The sequence below is a fragment of the Anser cygnoides genome, chromosome 1, assembly GCF_040182565.1.
Source record: "Anser cygnoides isolate HZ-2024a breed goose chromosome 1, Taihu_goose_T2T_genome, whole genome shotgun sequence".
Classification (NCBI taxonomy): Eukaryota; Metazoa; Chordata; class Aves; order Anseriformes; family Anatidae; genus Anser; species Anser cygnoides.
In genome coordinates, this window is record NC_089873.1 from 72940711 (window position 1) to 72960006 (window position 19296).

The 19296-nt window shown below is 36.3% G+C and overlaps 1 protein-coding gene across 6 annotated transcripts in view; it reads right to left on the reverse strand.

Annotated features, from left to right (window-relative positions):
- Positions 1-9870: 9870 nt before the first annotated feature.
- PPARA (peroxisome proliferator activated receptor alpha) overlaps positions 9871-19296 on the reverse strand; it is a 70657-nt gene continuing 61231 nt past the window's right edge. For all 6 annotated transcript variants that reach the window (XM_066990319.1, XM_066990318.1, XM_066990320.1 and 3 more), the window contains 5 exons: positions 19095-19255; positions 17546-17684; positions 14620-14822; positions 11025-11472; positions 9871-10432 (listed from right to left, as the gene is read on the reverse strand). In XM_066990319.1, the coding sequence (XP_066846420.1) occupies positions 10185-10432; positions 11025-11472; positions 14620-14822; positions 17546-17684; positions 19095-19255 (1199 nt within the window). In that variant the 3' untranslated portion in view covers positions 9871-10184. The remainder of the gene's footprint in view (positions 10433-11024; positions 11473-14619; positions 14823-17545; positions 17685-19094; positions 19256-19296) is intronic.

Here is a 19296-nt window from a genome sequence, read left to right on the forward strand (position 1 = left end):
TGCAAGTCTGCAGTCACTTTCTACTTAATCTTCCAGCCCATGTCTGCACAGCAATAGGAGATGTTAAGGACCCTTACTACGTCTAGCTTAATCTGGAAATAGAAAGGTTCAGCTCCTAAGCTCAATTCTTTCCTAAACTGGGCAATTGAACAGCTACAGTAGAGATATGAGGAACAGTTTCAGTCAAAAAAAGAAAAGAAAAAAGCATAAAAAAATTGTTAGGGAAAAAGCAATTTGTTCAGTTTAAATATTAGTTTCATGATTATCTGTGTTGACATTGACTTAATTACAAGGAAAATTTAAATTTAAAACTGTGTATCTGTTAAAAAGCAATCAACGTAATGAGATATTTTAAAGTTCTTTAAGACTTTCTAATGTCTTAAAATCCTTCATTCTGTTTTTACTGAGCCCAGGATATTGGTTTCCCCTGTTGGAGACTGGAATTTCTTGCAGTTAGTAAGAGTAGCAACGATGGACCTATTAGTACATTTTTCAAGCTCTGGTTGCTTTAAGACATAAAAAACATGTGCATCATTAATTGCCTAAAAAAGTTACATGTTAGAACTTAATATTTCAGAGTCCTTTCTGTATTATTCTTTCAAAGAAAGTGATATAAAACTTATTTAAAATGAATAGTATTAAACTTCAGTTTCATGTTAGACAACCCTCCCCCCACTTTAAAAGTTGTAGTGTATCCTCTTTGTACAAATAACAGAGGCATACCCTATGCTCAAATCAGAATTCTGAAGAGTGAGGTGCTATAAATGGAATCATATTGCCTTTCCATCTTAAAATTGTAGGTATAAGCTGACAAAAAACAACATACTTATGTGAAATCATATCATGTGTTTATACCGGCAAATGGCTTTCTCAAACATCATCTAAGTGTTTATTTCCTTTATTTCACAATGTTTGCAACAGGTTGTATTTTAACTCTCAGCCTGAAAGTAGGTTTTAAAAGCTTGGCTAGAGCAGTTCACACCTCAGTAAGAATTGAGCCTTTGGGTAGTATGGTGTGCAGGCATGCTACGGGCCTGGAAGGTGTACCCACTGTGTGCTGGGAAGGTTCTCTCTAGTCTCTGAGCTGTTTTCCCTCCCATTCAAACTTCTCTGTGCCTTTTAAGGAAAGCGCAGTTAACTCATTTATTCATAAATATTATCTTTGCAATCACAATCTAAGAATCATTTAAATCCCTCAGAAATTACTCTACCTTTAAGTACTTAAGTTCAGCTGGAGGGGGGAGTAGAATCCATATTAAAAGGGGGAAGAATCTGAAACGACACAATCTTTGATTTGGCCCTGTACACCTAGTTTGTTTAAGTACAGTACAACAGAAAATGCTACGTTAAGGACACCTCTGCTTCACAGTTACCCGGTTACACACACCTTTTAGTTGAAGAAAAACTTACTTCCAAGCAAATACCACAAAATGGTGCAGTAGCCCAGATTTGTCAGATACGTTGTCATCTGTGGTCCATGCATTAGGGTAAGAAGGCTGACCTACGTATAATTCGGTAAAGGGTTATTATCTGTGCCCAACTATTAAAACTTGTGTATTCTGCATTCTAATATTCCCAACTGAACACGGGCATTATGGTCTCTCTATCATAATGTTTTAGTATGTATGTGATTTTACAGACCAAATGCCATCATGTCTAAACTTACCAGCTATGAGGCCCTCTTTTCAAGATATGCAGAGCCTTTACAACTTGGTTTTATCAGGTTCCCGAGTACTTTCTGCTGCTGAAAACCAGACCCTCAATGCTCCAACACACAGCTGATAGAAGAAAAAAAAAAAAGTGATTCTTCACCCTCCACTGTATATTTTCTTACCAATTCAGTAAATCCCCCAATTCTTGAAGGAAACAATGCATATATATTACATACATGTTCTAACTTAAAGGATTGTCTAACAGTTAATTTGCAAACATCAACACTTTAAAGACAGAATGATATTTGAAACAGCTTTAAAGACGCTTGCAATACCTACATCTTATTTTATAGCACATGTATATAGTATTTTTTTTTAAATACTTGATGCTAACCCCCCAAAATTTGGCACCCTGCCTACCAAAGCTTGATTTATCCGCTCTTGCTCACTACTAAAATTGCATGATTACTCCCTGGTATAAAGTTAAGCAGCTAAGTGTTTTCTGAAGGAGGAGGGCATTTATATCAAATTAAGGCAAAATCATTAGAAGTCTTAATTACACTGGAAGCACACAAAACACCCATTCATGCCACTGGTATTCTCACAAGAAGAACAATGGGAGGGAGAAGAGAACCTGGGAGGATTCCCCAGGTGTGCCACCACCCAGCACTCCCCAGGTTCTGATTCTGCAAATATTTATACAAGCTATCAGTTGAGAACCTAAGTGGTTGTATATGAGTTCAGAACAGAGCTACTTGCTTGTTCATAAAAGCTATTCATGTGTGCACATTCATCAAAAGAGGGATTCAGTTAAGACATGGCCACAGCTTTGGATAAAGTACAAGAGGCAGCCAGCAGAGGGTAACAACGATGTTTGTGTCAAAACCACACCACCACCATGAGTTATTTTCCTGGAAATAAAAGATTGGCACGTGTCATTAATTTCATTTTAAAAATACTTTATTTTTTTAAACCATTAAGGCAAAAACATATTTCAAAGTAACTGTGTTTACATTCAGTCTTACAGGATGACATTTTTCTTTTTAAAGCGCATAGGTTCCTACCAGTCTCTATACAAACACTGAATCCAACCTCTTATTTTTTAAGGAGAAGTGAAAAAAAATCAGAATGTAAAAAAGAAGAAAAATGTTTACTTCAAGTTTTTTCATTCTCAATCAGTAGGCTGGTAACACTTGAGAATCCATTATCATATTTAGCTATATGTAATTTTTACATACACAAGTGAGTGACTGTCTTTCCTACAAATCCCTGTGAGACCAGGGCTTCCATTCTTTCTTGAAAATGTCATTTGCATTGCTCTGACAGAAAGAAACTTGGGAACTCGGCTTGAATTAGTGGTATTTTACTGGAAACATGCATTCCGTGAGAATTAGGTTTGACTACTCCCTGCAAGAATTGTCTGCTCTTTAAAACAAAACACACCCAAAAACTCCTATAAAAATAAAAAAGGTGGCTGGAAACAATGATTTTTTTTTTCTTTAATATTGATATCTTGATTGATATAATTAAACACTTGTTAGCTCTACTTATCAGAGTTTGGCAACACTAACCAAAATGTGCTTTTTTGTGTCATATCAGATAACAGACAATTTAAGACATGATGAAGTGTTTTAACATCATGATGTAATTAAACTGTTGTTATATTCCTAAAGAAAGAGCAATTGTAAAAATTGTGAAATAGCAGGAGCAATATGAAATGCAGCTCATCTGAGAAGCTGATAAACCAGATGTCAAACAGTAAAAAGGGGTGTTCTTGTTAAAAGCTGTAACACTAAAACTTTGATTAGCTTTGTTATTACTAAAGAAATAACTAAAGCCATAAATGTTTGTCCACTTCTGAAACCAGAGGAAAATATTTGTGGATACATGGCTTCACACATCCCGCCATCCCACAGGATTTGTTTGTCTAGGGAGCAGGGTGAATGACTCAGACGCAGCTTCCTCCCCTTCTCTGCACCACAGGACAGCAGCAGATGAACATCATCAGTCTGCTCAGTGAGGAGCTGCCCAAGGGAGCTCGTGGTGAGCACCTGCACACAGCATCACCAACAGCCCTCAACAGTGCAGCAGTACTAACTAGAAGGAGGGCATGGAATCATAGAACAAGGGCAAAGGCACTGTGTTTTCATGAAGGCAATCCCTACACTAGCCAGCTATTATGTGGCAAAACATACCTGTAGTATGCGAATGTGCAGAGGTAATAAGTCTGGATGTGAACAGCACTCGGCGTGGTTAATTGCATATGAATCACCAAGCAGTTTTGCTAATCTTACAATTCCTGCTGCACATCAATATTGAATGTTTTCACTCCTACACAGTGGGAGAATACACCATTTGCATGTTGTCAATATTTTGGTCGGTCAATATTTTCTACCACCATTTTTTTTTCTTTCAGGGGTAAAGAATGCCATAAAACTTTTTGCATTGATTATGCTCTTTTCTTCCATAACGGGGATTACTGTACATGCATACCCAACCTGAGAAAATACACCAAAATACTTAAAAATGGCTTTAAGTACCTTACGCCTGATCGTGCAGTCCAGTCCTTATTTAAAGCCGAGCCTGTAATGAGCTTAATCTCTTTTGTGCATGTAGCCTATCCCCCAAATTTCAGCTCATCTGAAATTGAGGTCCCTGCAGTAGAAATTCTGTTTTCAAACATCCTTGCAGAGGAATCTGACAAGATAGCACTAATACAATCAAGAAGATCAAGGGAAAGATGGAAAGGAAAAAAAAAACAAACAGCTTCAGAAGCTGAAAAAGCTTTAAGAACTGTAAGCACTTTAGGGAAAACAGAAGAGGAATACCCTTGCCCAGGACGGGCTTAGTTAACAGTGAATTTAGATCAAATATTTGCAATGTAAAGTGATATATCTGATGGTACCTTTTACAGGTTGTGTTTTTTCCATTGCTGCTTAAGAAATTCAGAAAAGTAGCTGTAGGTTACCACAAGAAAGTTCAGTAGAGCTTTAAAAAATTTGACAAAATCATCGTAATAGACAACATACCTGCATGATCACGCTGACCAAGTAAAAATTTCAAGCTGCAGCAATTTGGGAAATACAATTTTATCTATTAAAAATAAGATACAGTAAGTATAAATCATTGCAGGAACATTCCTGGTACATTTTGCTCCTACACCAGGATTCATTAGCGGGAGCACTGGAGGCACATATTGTCACACATGAATCACAGGACACAGAATACCCATGAGAAGGCTCTGAATTCATCTCTACTTAAAACTGTAAAGGGAACACTCCTATTGAAATACCATTATTGGCTTTCCTGTGTTTTGTTTTGCACTGCCAAATTACTTTTTAAAAACACATCTATAAGAACTGCAGATCAACCTCCATGCAGATAAAAGGAAATAATTGTCAATATACATTGTTATTTCTAGTAAACCACAGATCAGTTTCTCAGAAAATAACAATAATGCAGTACTTAGAGAATCTACCTCTTTTTAGTTCTTTTCAGTCTTTTGAGGAAAATAAACTACTATACTGTGCTGTAAAGCAAAGATGAACTTATTTATCTTTCCTGTTGGTGAACTTGAATTAAAACATTGATAATATTAACTCTGTTTTGAAATTAGAGCTCTTCCTAACCTAGACTTACTTCTATTAAGATGAAATAAAATGAAGTCTATGTTCTATGTGAAAGTACATTTTAAAATTTGGTTACAATTATCAATACCAATAATTCATAAGTTGCAGAATTTCTGATACTTCGCAAATGATAGAGGAATAAAGACTACATGGGAATAAACAGCTGTTTGTCTTTGACTTCAGGCCCACCATCCTTACCCATAAAAGTAAATCTTTCCTCACTGTACAAAAGGGTTCACAAGATAAAGTACGAAACACATATTTAAATTAAATAATTTACATATTTTTCTTAAAGCACCTCTGTAATATAATTTAGTGAAAGTTTATACCTTGCAATTATATTCTGGTATTTTACAAATTGAAACATGAAGAAACAGTATTACATTAAATTAAAATATCCCACAGTACATAATATTATCAATACTCTTAGATCAAACCCACATATAATTTAAATCTCTAGTAAGAGGATAGCAAAGCTGATTCAATCTAGACTAAAAAAAAAAAGGCAACTTATTATCAAGAAAGCACTTGAGATATAAGCAAGTATCAGATACCATACTACACCTTACATATCAACACTTACTAAAGGATTAGGGTTTTCAGGGAAGGACCATTATTTATAAGAACTTATGCTTAAGTAATATCCAAACAGCTGCAAATGCATTTGTTAAATGCAGTTGCAGATTTTCAACTAAGTAACATGGTTGCTTTTAAGGAGAGACAGAGCTGAAATTGTTCCTCTTCAGACAGAGCAGAGGCAGCTATGGTGTAACCTCCAGTTTCTCTGTCATAGATGCTAACTTGTCCAGGCTTTCCATTAGAAATAAGGAGGAAATTCAAATTTAATATTATGTGACCCAGCTCTCGTGATGAGGAAATCTCCAAAGCTTTAGCAGTTTGAATAAACAAACAAATGTTTAGATGCTTATTATAAGCTCTTTGATTTGCAAACTTGTGCTAGCTCTCTCATGAGAACGGACTTAGTGCAACTGCTGGTATTTCCTAAATCTGTGCAGGCCAGAAATAAAGCTAAAATATGCTCTTTGGCAACACTTCAGCTTTCTAGCAGCTGGCTAGAACCAAAGCACAAAGGCACATGGAAATGGCAATTAAATTTAAAAAAAAAAAAAAAAAAAAAGAAAAATTCTTTAAATGCCAAGAAAGATTCAATTTCTGTAAGTGGAAAGCATTCCTGTCTATTGCCAGACAATTAGTTTTTTAAAATGAAAGCGGACATCTGAAATTTAACAGGTACAATGTAACTTTTTTTTTTTTTAAGGACAGCTGTGCACAGAAAACAGTACACCTTTAAACAAAATATTAGAGAGGTAAAAATGAATATTAGATTTCCCTAATGTTTGACACAAATTGTTTTGTTTGTTTGTTTGTTTTCCCCTCTATCAAAGTACCTCTTGGATCCCAATAAAGCAAAAAACCAAACAACCCTAAAAATTGAATAGGCTGTAGGTTTGCTGAAAACGTTAAGTTGTACCATTGCTCCCTAGGATTTTTCTCTCTCCACTTGTGGTCTCTTGTTCTAAGCTGTTTGTGGGTACCTGGTGCCTAACGAGGGCTCTTCAGTGCTATGATATTAAAATAACTTAGTGTAGGTATGAATCAGATCAAAACTATACATAATAAGCCAGTAAGCCTTTAACAAATCTTTATTCTAAAATCTGATCACTTTATTTCCCTCCATAGATTAAAATATTAGACGATCTCTAAAAGGTGGAGATGCTGAAGGCTCCTCAGTAATACATCTAAAACTTGGCAGACTCCAAAATTCCAGAAAATGAACACAAATGGAGTCATTTGTTGACATCTGGTTGGCAAATGCCTACTGCAGTCATCTACAGAAGTAGCCGATGTGTACTCTGTTAGTATGCTTTATTAGATGTGTAATGCTGCAATTAAGAACTTCTTTTGTACATTAACACTCAGGAAGTGAATTGTCTGCTCTGTGTCATTCTTCGAAGATACTGTGGATATGTGCACACTGCAACCCTGCAGACAGCGGAATTTATCCAGAATTTTAGGCTACGTTAACATTTCATTCATATTTCTGTAATTCACAATGTGTTCTTTCCATGTTTAAAGGTCCATGACTTAATTTAAAACAGAAATCAAATGCCGTTGTCCAAGGAATTATTAAAAATATGCATGCTTTTTTAAATAATAAAAAAAAGAAAATGCATCCAGAATAGGAAAAACGCAAATTACTCACTTTCCTAAAGCGTATAGTGGGATCCTTTTACAGAGCAGCTGCATTATGCTTTCCACTGAACAATGCTGTTTTCAATTCTTCATAATTTTGCCAAAGTTAAGTATTCATTATTAAATTTTCCATGTTTTTGAAAAGTTTCAGTAAAGCGTTTTAGCCAATTTTGAAAACAAGAACAGAGAAAATACATTTTGTCTGCAGTGATTGTGTCTGTTTGTTTGTTTGTTTTTAATGAGAAACTTCAGTACATGCAAACAATGGAACAGCACTTTCAAATTTGCGTTTTGCCCACATCTGAGCTTTGGGGAAAAAAATGCAGCTTGTATTTAAGACTCAGCTTAAGACAGTTTGCTATTAGAGTCTCCAAAGTTAGAATTTAGACTGCCATCAGCTGCGCTGAGTGTGCTAAGCACTGCACTACACACTTCCTATAGATGGATGCCATGCCACATGTACAGATCCTTAGTATGCCATCATGACATTTTGACACTTTTTTTTTTATTGGAGTAAGCAGTAGAGCATATCCATTGCCTAAAGCCCACAGCCCATAGTAAGGCAAGGCTGAATTGAAGAATCAAGCAGCATCATTGCTAAAATCCTCTTGTTGTTTCTGAGGGCATACTGTATATTGCTGCAAGACACAGACAACAACACATTTCTCATCCACTGTTTCCTGGTAAGACAAACAAACTTCTCTTAATTAAGTGTTAGAAGTAGTTGTAACATAACGCTTATGCTCTCCCAGCTGGGGAGAGCAGAAGGTAGTTGACAGAGAAGGTGAGGGAGTTTTGTGCATATGCATCTATTGCACCTATCCTGCCTTAGATGGTCACCAAATGTAAGGCCAATACTTTAGTATTTCACACTAAGACCTGTGCTAATGGCCATCACCTAGATAAAGAACAAATTATTTTCAAATCTGTAATTTGACCAGTCAGTGTTTAGCCATGCCAGTGGGCCTTTAAAAAACAGATGTTGTGACAAAAATAAGCCTCATTTTATGATGCTCTCACTTTATCCAACTAACTTATTTTTTTCAGTAAAGGTTTAAGATTCTGAAGTCTTCGAACATGCTACAATAAAACAAGCACAATGTGTTCTCCTGTGCAACTGAAAGCTTAACTATTGTGAAAATACTAAGATTGGCTTCTGATTATTTTGTGTTATGAAACTGATAGTAAAATAACGGAATAATAAAAGGAAATTACCAGTATTATGTAGGAATTTATGTAGAAATACCAGGAAATTACCAATAAAAAGGAAATTAAAAAATGTCAAGAAAAAGAAATAGTACAGTGCTTTGCATGCAACTAGTATTTGCTTTCACATTTTGTGCATTAATCTCTGATAAAGGACCCTGTAAATACCGAAGTCAAGCAGTTTCCTTTTGGCTTATTTTGCATCAAGGATAAGTACTCTTGTAAAACCACCATATGCCCTCAGGTACTCTCGACTGTACTCTCTTTAATATTACACAATTAACAAACTCCACTCTTGGTAATACCGTCACCTCATCCACTATGGTTGTAAGGACAAGGACAAAACTTGGTGAAATAATCTAGCTATTACCTGTATGGACAAGGCCTATGGAAGAATAGGAATATATCTGAGAGGATAATTGAAAAAAGAAAAAATATAATAGTGTACTCATCAGAAAAGTAAACAAGTTCCAAAGATTCTATACTGCCAAAATACAGGACAAGAAAGAAAGTGCTTTTCTTATATAATCTTTTCTTCAGAAATGATCACTGAAAAGCTATCACTGCACTGGAATACCGTGCAGTTGAAATTATTTATTTCTGTACTAGGATCAGATTTTTCAGTCTCTCCAAAACTCAGATTAATTAAAAATTGTAACTTTAAGCCAAAACTGCAGCTTGAGCTACTACAAGTTCTCCAAAATACATATAGTATGACATATTTTTCCCCAAGGACATTTTTGTATTTCCTTAAAACCCTTTCCAGACAAGGGTTCCTTTGCTTATCACATTTACTCTTCAAGAAACATCTGAATGGAGCATATCTGTTGTACTTTAGATACCACTTAGGATTTTATTTAATTTCTCAAAAGTACTTCTTTTCAACATGCTAATCCCAAGGTACACCAATGTCATACTATATGAAGCTGTACTGCACTTCATGAAATTCAAGCAGTGGCACATCAAAGTCTTTCAAATTTTTTAGAAGTGTATATGCAATAATATCAAACCATTTGATACACCTAGACTGACTGCCTTTAAGAAAAATCATTAGTTGGTTCTCAGTAATTACTGTTAGCCAAGAATGTGTAATCTTCATGTATATATAGCTGGAAAGAATTTGCTGAATTTGTTATTTTAACTCTAAATGACTAAGCCAAGAGGAAATATGTATTTTTTTTTTCATTTCTGTTACTTAGCATTCTGATTTATTATACAAATACGAATTCCTTACCAATCTTCAGATTTCCAAATAAAAGAACCGCTGCAAGACACTTCATGAGCATTATAATCAGTGTTTTTCTGCAGAACTCTTTTAAAAGAGAAAAGAACCCAAACCAAAAGTGTAGCACTCCAGTTACCTAGCTTTTAAACTGTTCATGCTCTGAACTGAGTGATCAGCCGATAACTGAGTAGTTTTGCTCCCATCTATTATTAATATTGCTGTTGTCTTTAAATATTGTGGACAAAATACTAAAAATCCTTAATACATATCCCTGTAGATTTCCTGTAGTAAAGGATGTAAATGTGCATCAGATTCAGTCTTCTTGATTATCTGAACAAGTTGAGCATGTTCCGTGACAAGTTGTCGGAGGTCAGCCATTTTTTGAAGAAGTTTTGGGAAGAGGAAGGTATCATCAGGATGGTTGGTTTGCAAATGAAGTTTCAGTACGTGCACAATGCTCTCTTGCATTTTTTCAATGTGTCCTACATTTACAAGACCAGGACGATCTATTCTCAAAACAAACAGAAAAATACATGTCATAATTTTAAAAATATTCTTTATTGTATGCTACTTCAAAGATTCTATGTTGTAGGCTACAGTGTAAATTTACATTATACACTAAGGGCAATGAAAATATTCTCATTAATTTCAACAGGTTTGAAACAGGCTCAAAGTAAATCTTTATTACAGTAATAGAAAAGTAGTCTTTCGTTACCCCTCAGGACAGATTGTTTTCAATGCCCACACTTACTTGAGGAGAGAGTTCATAGTACTAAATACAACCCATGCTACAAAAGCAAGGAAAAGAAACATAAAACAAAACACCCTCCACCCTGGAAATGAACAATCAGCAAGAGTCAAAGATGAGCAAAGCTATAACCTGCATCTGCCTCCAATCTCTTTACAAACTGTTTTTCTGCCCACTTTGTAGGTAAAAATACTGTTTTCTACCCAGTCCTAAACTCATAAAAAATCTGCCAAGCCCCAAACAAAAACACGCCATCGGACTTCACGTTCCATTTTTAAAAATGCAGAGTAATTAGACCCCTCTCTAACTTGAAAATTTGCTGCCTTGAAGAACAAATACGTAGTGCTTACCTCCACAGCAAATGATGGCAGCGACAAAAAGGGATATATCGCTATCATCCAATTCCAGTGCATTGAATTTCATTGCAAAATCAAATTTTGGCTCCATTATATCACAGAACGGCTTTCTCAGACTTTTCAGGAACTCCCGTGTTATAAAACCATTTCCATAGGCTACCAGCATCCCATCCTTGTTCATTACAGATGCTAACATAGCAAAGATGGCTTCATAAACTCCGTATTTCAACAGCGTCACTTGATCATTCAAGTCAAGATTGGAGAAGCCAGGGATAGATTTGGCAAATTCAGTAAGTTCTGTGACAGTCTCTACAGAAGTACACTGGCAGCAGTGGAAGATTCGAACTTCTGCTTCCTTATTCTGAATTCCATTGGCTACCAGTTTTGCCACAAGGGTCTTCTCTGCCATGCACAAGGTATCCATATCGTGTATAACAAATGGCTACAGAGAAAACAGTATTAATTCATTGACAAAATCAAAGCTATTAATCATTGGTTTCCTAAACAACTGAATTTTGATGAACCTTATAAGTTTCATACTAATCAGTTTTCATCTATCAATAAACTTTGAGTTCTTTCATATTTCTGCATAAAGAGAAACCACATATTACTGAACTACAAAATGCAATGTCTTAGATCAAGTCTGCCCTGCAAATGACTCAGCAAAAAACAAAATGTAAATATGCATGACGTATTTGCAGTGAATATCCAGAAGTACTGTGTGTAGTATATATATATATCCATCTCAGAGTAAGACCCAGAAGGTTCTCAAAAGACGTGCATTACCTTCTCCAGTAGTCCAGGTTATTCTTCCTACTTTCCTATAAATTCCTAAACTAACTACACTTGATGCACATCGTGATGCTTTCCTGAAGTATCCTAAGGGGAATACAGACAATCATTCAAATATAGGACAGCATGTTTACACAAGAACATGACTCATCTATTACTCTTGCGTTCATTATCAGATTTTCATAGACTAGGTCTCAGCTGTTCTTCCACATAAATTCAGCTCACCTTTCTAGCTACTGTTAGTGCTAAGTCATCTCTAAACCCAGATCCCACTAGAATGTCAGACAACACTAAATTTCAGTCTCGATCACCATTTTTTCCATAAATAAAAACCCCTCTATTTAAAAAGGTATGTGCATTACAATATGATGAGCTGGTCTCTTAAAAGCATCACATAAAGAAGCATTCCCACTTTCTTAAGAATCAACCAGAACTCAAAAATATTTTGATATATATCTGAAGAGCAGTAATCAAAACAAAACAAAGGACTATTTATGAAAGAAAAACAAAGAAGCAAACAAACAAAACAAAACCAACCAACCAAACAAACCAACAATGCTTCCCAGTCTATCAAAGTCATGGCAACTGGCCTTGAACATAAATGTTATTTCCTTAAATGCTAAGCGAAGTACCATCCCTATGCTGTTTTGCTTATCTCAGATTAAACATCATGGACAATTTTTTGTATTCCTTTATAAATAGAATTCACTTATTTTACTTAGAAAACTGTAAAACATTAAATTTTCCCTACAATCCACTGAACCACTTTGAATGTTGTACACTTTTTCAAGTGCTTAGAACAATTCCATCACATTTCTGTACTTAGTACAGAACTTTTTATGTGCAGGTGGATATGAGAGAAAAGCAGCAGAACAATCAAACACCACTTTTTGAACTTTGTTAGATGTAATCTGTCATGTAAATTCTTTTGGAATTTATCATCATTTCAATACGCAGAAAACAGGTAATGTCAAGGTCTTGGGATCCAAATTTAAAAAGGACATCTCGTCATCATGAAAAATGCTAGTTTGTTCTGAGATGAGTTATAGTGATGCCAAGAATTAGGATTCTCTGAAATGAAATGTTAATGCATAGTTCAGAAACAGGTGGATTATTAATTACCAACAACCCCCTCAAAATTTGTTTTTGTTTAGGGATTTTTTTTTTCCCCAGAAGAGATGATGAAATAGCTGAAAAACTCTCTCCTTTTTCCTGAATATTGAAGAATAAAGGAACAGCCTGTTTGCAATATATTAGCTCCGATTCCTCATCAATTTTCACTTGTAAATTCAATAGGATACATGCGAGCCACTATTACCTGGTTAATCAGATGACTATAATCTGAGAGCCATTACATCAACTTCATCCCATAAATACAAACACAAAAATTAAGATGTAGAGATCTAGGATCTCTGCATGTATATTAAATATTGCAATTTATGATTCTGACATGGTAGCAAGCTTGAAAAGGGCTATGTGGAGAGGTGGCTACTTGGTAAGGTGTTAAAGCATGGTATTTACTGTAGGCTTATGTCAGCTTGTACCCCCAAAAAGGTTTATGGCTTATGGGTTGTTCTTAATTTTTAAGCACCTCATCAACCCAGAGAAAAAGACTGGCATTATTCATATGTTTCTCTTTTAATACAGAAGCTTGTATGCTTGTCTAGACTAGACTATAATAGGCCAAATTCTATAACTTCGAAGACAGGTTGCTTACAATTTTCTTAATGCTTATTCCCATATTTACACAATTTTTATTATGTTATACTTAAAATATCTTCCCCCCAGATTCATCCTGAAAGTAAGACTCCTATTTTACCACTGATTTTATCTTCTCTATATGATAAATCACAATAGAATTAAAGAAATTGTAGCTAAAGTGAAACAAGTCAGTCCTTACAATCTTGTGTGCTACAGAACAAAAAGCAGTTGATAGCAGAACCTAGACCAAGTTCTTCATTGTCCAATGTTGATTTCCTTGCCGTATTCAATCATTTCTAGGAGAGTTATGCACATTGTCAAAACAGTATGGCTCACAGTTAAATCTCAAAGATGTTGTGCAACTGGTGAGTAAATATTGCACAATACATATTAATTAGTAATGACCAAAGTACTATAAGTAAAAATTCATAGAGAACATGTAACATAACAGTTTGTTATATGAGAACATATAACAATTTGTTATAAAATCTTGGATAAATTATCCTGTAAGAAAAATAAACAGTATAGCATACATGTCATCAGAAACTTGTTTGCTTCTCCTTTTCAAAATAACCATACATTTAAGACCAGGAAGGCTGCATGAGGAAGTGGGAAGAACTGTTAACAAAGAATTACAAACTCAAGTTCTCTTTCCTCTCCTACCATTTATACTGCTGTGATTAGAACAAGAGTCATTCAGAGCTTCTGTACGCCCTAGAAGATAACAGTATTTATCCTGGTATCTGTGGCTGAAAAGTATTTGAATTATTTTTTTCCCCGACTTTCACACTAGGAAATTAAATCTGAACCATTTTCCCCCACCCATAGCAAGAGGTATTCACATTCTGTTTCTTGATTAAGAACTAATTTTATTTCCCTTATCTCTCTACTATAATTTAAGGTTCCTAAAACTTTTTCTTGTTCTTATAGTGGCTAAAAGCAATTACATTTACTACAGGTATTCTTTTTTGTATATTTCATTTCCATATTAGCATGTTATTTATTTTCTGAAAGATTTGCTTACAAGTTTAACAAATCATTGTACCACCTTACGTGTTTTCCAGCTTTACTTTAAAGTTACAGCAAAAGTACTTACTGGATTGTTATTAGTTTTGCCTGCAAGGATGACTCTGGCTTTAACCTTGTTCATATTGAAGTTTTTCAGGTAAGCATCATGAATTCTTTTAGCAAGTGATTTAAGATCTGCCATTTCTGAATCTTCAATATAACTTTCACCTGTTAGAATTTCTGCCTTCAACTTGGCCTTCTCAGACCTTGGCATTCGTCCAAAACGTATTGCTGATAGGAAGACATAATTGTAAAACAAACATGTTATACAAAAACCTACACCTTTTTCCATTGCTGAATAGAGCAGTAAGATTTTCCATCTAGAAAAACTGAGGTAGAAGTAGCAGACTTACTATGATAAATTCATGAGTGAAGTAGTCTTATCCTTTCCAACACAGACAGTGACTGAGACCCAACTAATGAAACCTGACTCGTCAGGTTAGTGTACTACACTGAAAGTAATCAGACATTTCAAAACAAGATCTGGTATCTGCAATGATGTAGAATGCATACCTTTTTCCTTCTACACTAAGTAGTTGTATCTTTTTCTCTCCTCTCTGTGTTCTGCAATGCCCAACATGAAACTCAAAGTCCACCATGGGAATTCTAAAAAGCTAAGTGAGGAAAGTTGTGTCAGGAGCTTAGCAGAGGGCACACACACTGACTGGAGAGATCACAGAATCACAGAATTGCAGGGGTTGGAAGGGACCTCGAAAGATCATCAAGTCCAACCCCCCTGCCAAAGCAGGTTCCTTACAGCAGGCTGCCCAGGTAGGTGTCCAGACGGGCCTTGAATATCTCCAGAGAAGGAGACTCCACAACGTCCCTGGGCAGCCTGTTCCAGTGCTCCGTCAAAAGATGCCTGGGGGAACTCTGCAGGGAGCAGTGCAGGGAGGTAGGCCCAAATTTCAGTGCTGATTTTGAAATGGCTACGGCATTCAGTTCTTTAGGCACTGGATGTTCAGTTCAATGTACCTGTACTGACTGGAGAGAACAAAACAGACCAGAAACTCTCATTTATGCACAAAGGTTATAGTCAACAAAATCTCCTCCCAGACCCAGAATCAATAGATTAACTCTTCAAAACTGGACAGGAGGAGAACAGAGTTTGAATATGCAATCCAGTCATTAGTACATCCTTTTGAAAGGCAGGAGATGTGAGTTTGAAACCCCACTGGACATGGTGGTCCTCCCATTTCTTGGGCCAGTGCTCTTGCCATTTAGCACTAAAATAGGCATGTCCACATGCTTCTTCAGTTTCATCTTAAAACTAAAATAACTCCATTTTATAGAGGGGCCTACCCTCTGATAGTAAGCAAGGTTTTGAGAATGCTAATAAAGCTAGTTACTCTTGCCTATTTCAGCAGCTAACCACTGGGAGGACAGAACCTCACTGCTTTGACTGAGCAATTCCAAGCCTGTGCAGAATTAGTGCTTCAACATGCCTGAGGAATCTTATGACACAAGAAGGTGATTTGAGGCATGATCTGCAATGCAGTTTTGGACTTTAATGCAAGTCCTTCTGTGGATGGCCTGCTCTGAATCTGGCCATGGGTCTATCAGAAGAGTGGAAGAATATCTTCCCTAAACCGAAACTTAGAGGATAGAGGTCATAGGTGTAAATCTAGTTAAGGTTCTTTTCCTGAGAAGCACTGTCTGCAAGTTAGCAGTCTTCTCATTCCCTTCAGCCTCCTATATGTTTTCTCCAGTGAAACTGCTGCTTCCTTCAGCTAGAGCACAGGTGCCCACAGTGCTTTAATAGCATGAAACAGCTTCAACTGAACACTAATCCCTGCCATCCAACACAGCTCCCTACTCAGTTCCTGCCCCTGAGATGTTACTTTGTTAGCTGGCACACTCTTCCCAAGTCTGTTACTTCAGTAAGGTTATTACCAGTCCTGAATGTGACTCTCCAAATGCACTTTAATCTCAGTCAAGGCTGTGCACACAACCAGGCTTCCCCCAGAACCAGAAAGTCAACTTTCCCAATGTCTCTTGCTAGGACTCTAGAGTATGCTGCCATAGGCGGCTTTCCCAACCAGGTCCCCACCCCAACTATCTTGACTGCAATGTTTCCTCAGGAAGTTCATCTCCCAGCCCACAGCTTTTCATGTAGCCCAGCAACCTACTCCCAAATTGCACCTGCTCCCAAGTTCAGCCTTGACACCATAAGACTTACGTAGGGAAAGCAAACTGCTGTCATCCAACTACAATATGCTTTCTCGTGGGTTGGCCTCTCCCAGCTTTATCTTCTTTCTTCTCCCCTCTTTACCAAAGTTGCTTAGCAAGCTACATACTGTGCATAAAACTGCCTTGTGGGGGTAATATTGGCATGTAAGCCAGAGTTAAGCCATTAACACAAACAATAATATAATTCTTAAACTGTATATCTAAACGTTCTGAATTTTTACCATTCCATTTAACAAGCAACATACTTCTAACTCCTGCCCCACAGTCAGCACACAGTCAGCCCTCCCCCCAACACTCCCTGAACCATCTGCCCAAGAGCTGTTGCACTGTCATCTGCAAAATAATTAAGTCTGGTTTCCTACAGATTTCTTTCCTGTGTCATGCCCTCCCACAATGAGGTAGTTCTCCTGCTCCTCTAAAACTCCCCCAGCCAGAACTCTTCCAGTATTGGAACTTGCTTCAATGGCACCAATGGTGTCAAAGTTCTGGGTGAAAAAAAAAACCAACTAAATTAACAATAATATGGACAAATGAACATTCAACACAATTGTGTAAAATTCACAGGAGTAGATTTAGCAGCTGTTTATCAATTACTTCTACTAGACATTAGGGAAATTGGTGTTGTCCCCCCACCCCCTCCAATCTATACCGTAAAAATCTGAGGTTCAACTCATACAAATAAGCATAAAAGTTATCCAAGTGTCTGCTTCCAGAAGCAGACCCTGGGTAGGAACAAGCAAATTATTAATGGCACTCTTACCTACCATTATGTGACATTCCAACTGAAAGGCACTTTTGAAAACGACAGTATTGGCACTTATTACGATTTTTTTTCTGAATTTTGCAGTTGCGATCACATTTATCGTAGATGAGTTTTAATCGAATTGTTCTCCTGAAAAAACCCTATAAGAAGTTTGAGAAGACAATATGTAATGTTAAAGAGTTGTGGCTACTAAACTTTATCGTACATGTGATTTTTTAATTGTTTAGTGATATCAGTAGGAAAGCAATATGCAAAGCATAATCTGTCCGAAGGTAAGAATCTCCCACTCTACGTGGTGAAGTGGTGTGTATGACGGCATATACAGAACGGAAAACAAGAAAGCAGGAAGTAGCTTTCAGCTCTTATTCTTGGAAGAGAACTAAGACCCCAGAGTACCAGAGTAAATTGCTTTTAAGGATTAAGTAAAACAGTCACATCCTGGTTTTGCATACATTTTCTGTGTCCTCCGACAGAAACAACCTTAATCTTTCATATGTGTAAGTTACACAAATGCAGAGATTTAACACATCTCTTCTCTATTCAGCAAACGTGAGGGGTATTACAATGCAGCACAGTGTGTAGAAAGTGCCAAGGACACAAAAATGGGCATTACAGAAAAGGCTATACCTCAGCAGATCTCACCATGATGTCTTGATACTGCAATGTAATACTAGTCTCATGCTAAGAAGTAATTAAAGGGTTAGCAAAGCTTTTTAAAGTCATTGCAACATTTTGCTTCACATGACATAGTAACAAATGTCATTTAGGCTCTGGGGCTTTCTGGCCACATCTGATTATGAACTGGCTCTCCATCTCTTCAAAGGCAAGTAGAGTTTTTAGGATTAATTTATAAGATTTATATTTGAATTATCACCTTCTGACATGGAGCGTGAGAGAAAAATATACATGTATAAAATTAATTCTCTTATCAGACATAATTCTAAAAAAAAAAAAAAGAAAAAGAAAAAAAACCTAACACATTAGAAGTAAAATAAAAGAATCTTTTAATTCCTGGGCCATATCATTCCCCAAATTATACATTAATGATAACATTACTTTGCCCCGCAGATATGCACTGGCTCCAAAACTACAAGAGGTACAATACTAAGTGATTTAAGCAGAATGGGGTGGAGATGAAATATTTGGGATTTGTTAGTGTTACAATGGAAATGTAGCAGGCTCGCATGCTTCTCACAGCTATACTCCCAACACAAATAAAACACTAGTGGAGCAAGTAGGCTTTGATTTTTGGTCACAGTTTAGTGTTTTAAGTTGTTTTAGTGTTTAACTAACTAGTTCCACAAAAGTAGCATTAAAATTGTCATTGTGCATTGCCTCTGCTTGATGAAGGTCTGGTATTGAGTTACGGTAGCCAGTTATGGTATCTGAACAAATTATTTCTCAAAAAAGATCACAGATATGTTTATCATTGAAATAATTTTAATGGCTAGAATCATATTAAACATTTATGAAACAAATGCTTATCTCCATATAACCCTGCAAATAAAGCAACATGATTTAGGCTCTTAAAAAGAAAATTACGACTGTACCTTACAACCTTCACAAGCATGTACTCCGTAATGGTAGCCTGAGGCTTTATCCCCACAAATTCTACATTCAATGTTTAATGCTCCACTGGGTGATTCATCTATGCTACCTGGAGCTGTGGCAAAATTAATGGATGAAGGACTGGATGCTGGTGAAAGGGTGTCTAAAAGAAAAAGGAACACTTCATAAATACTATACTAAACC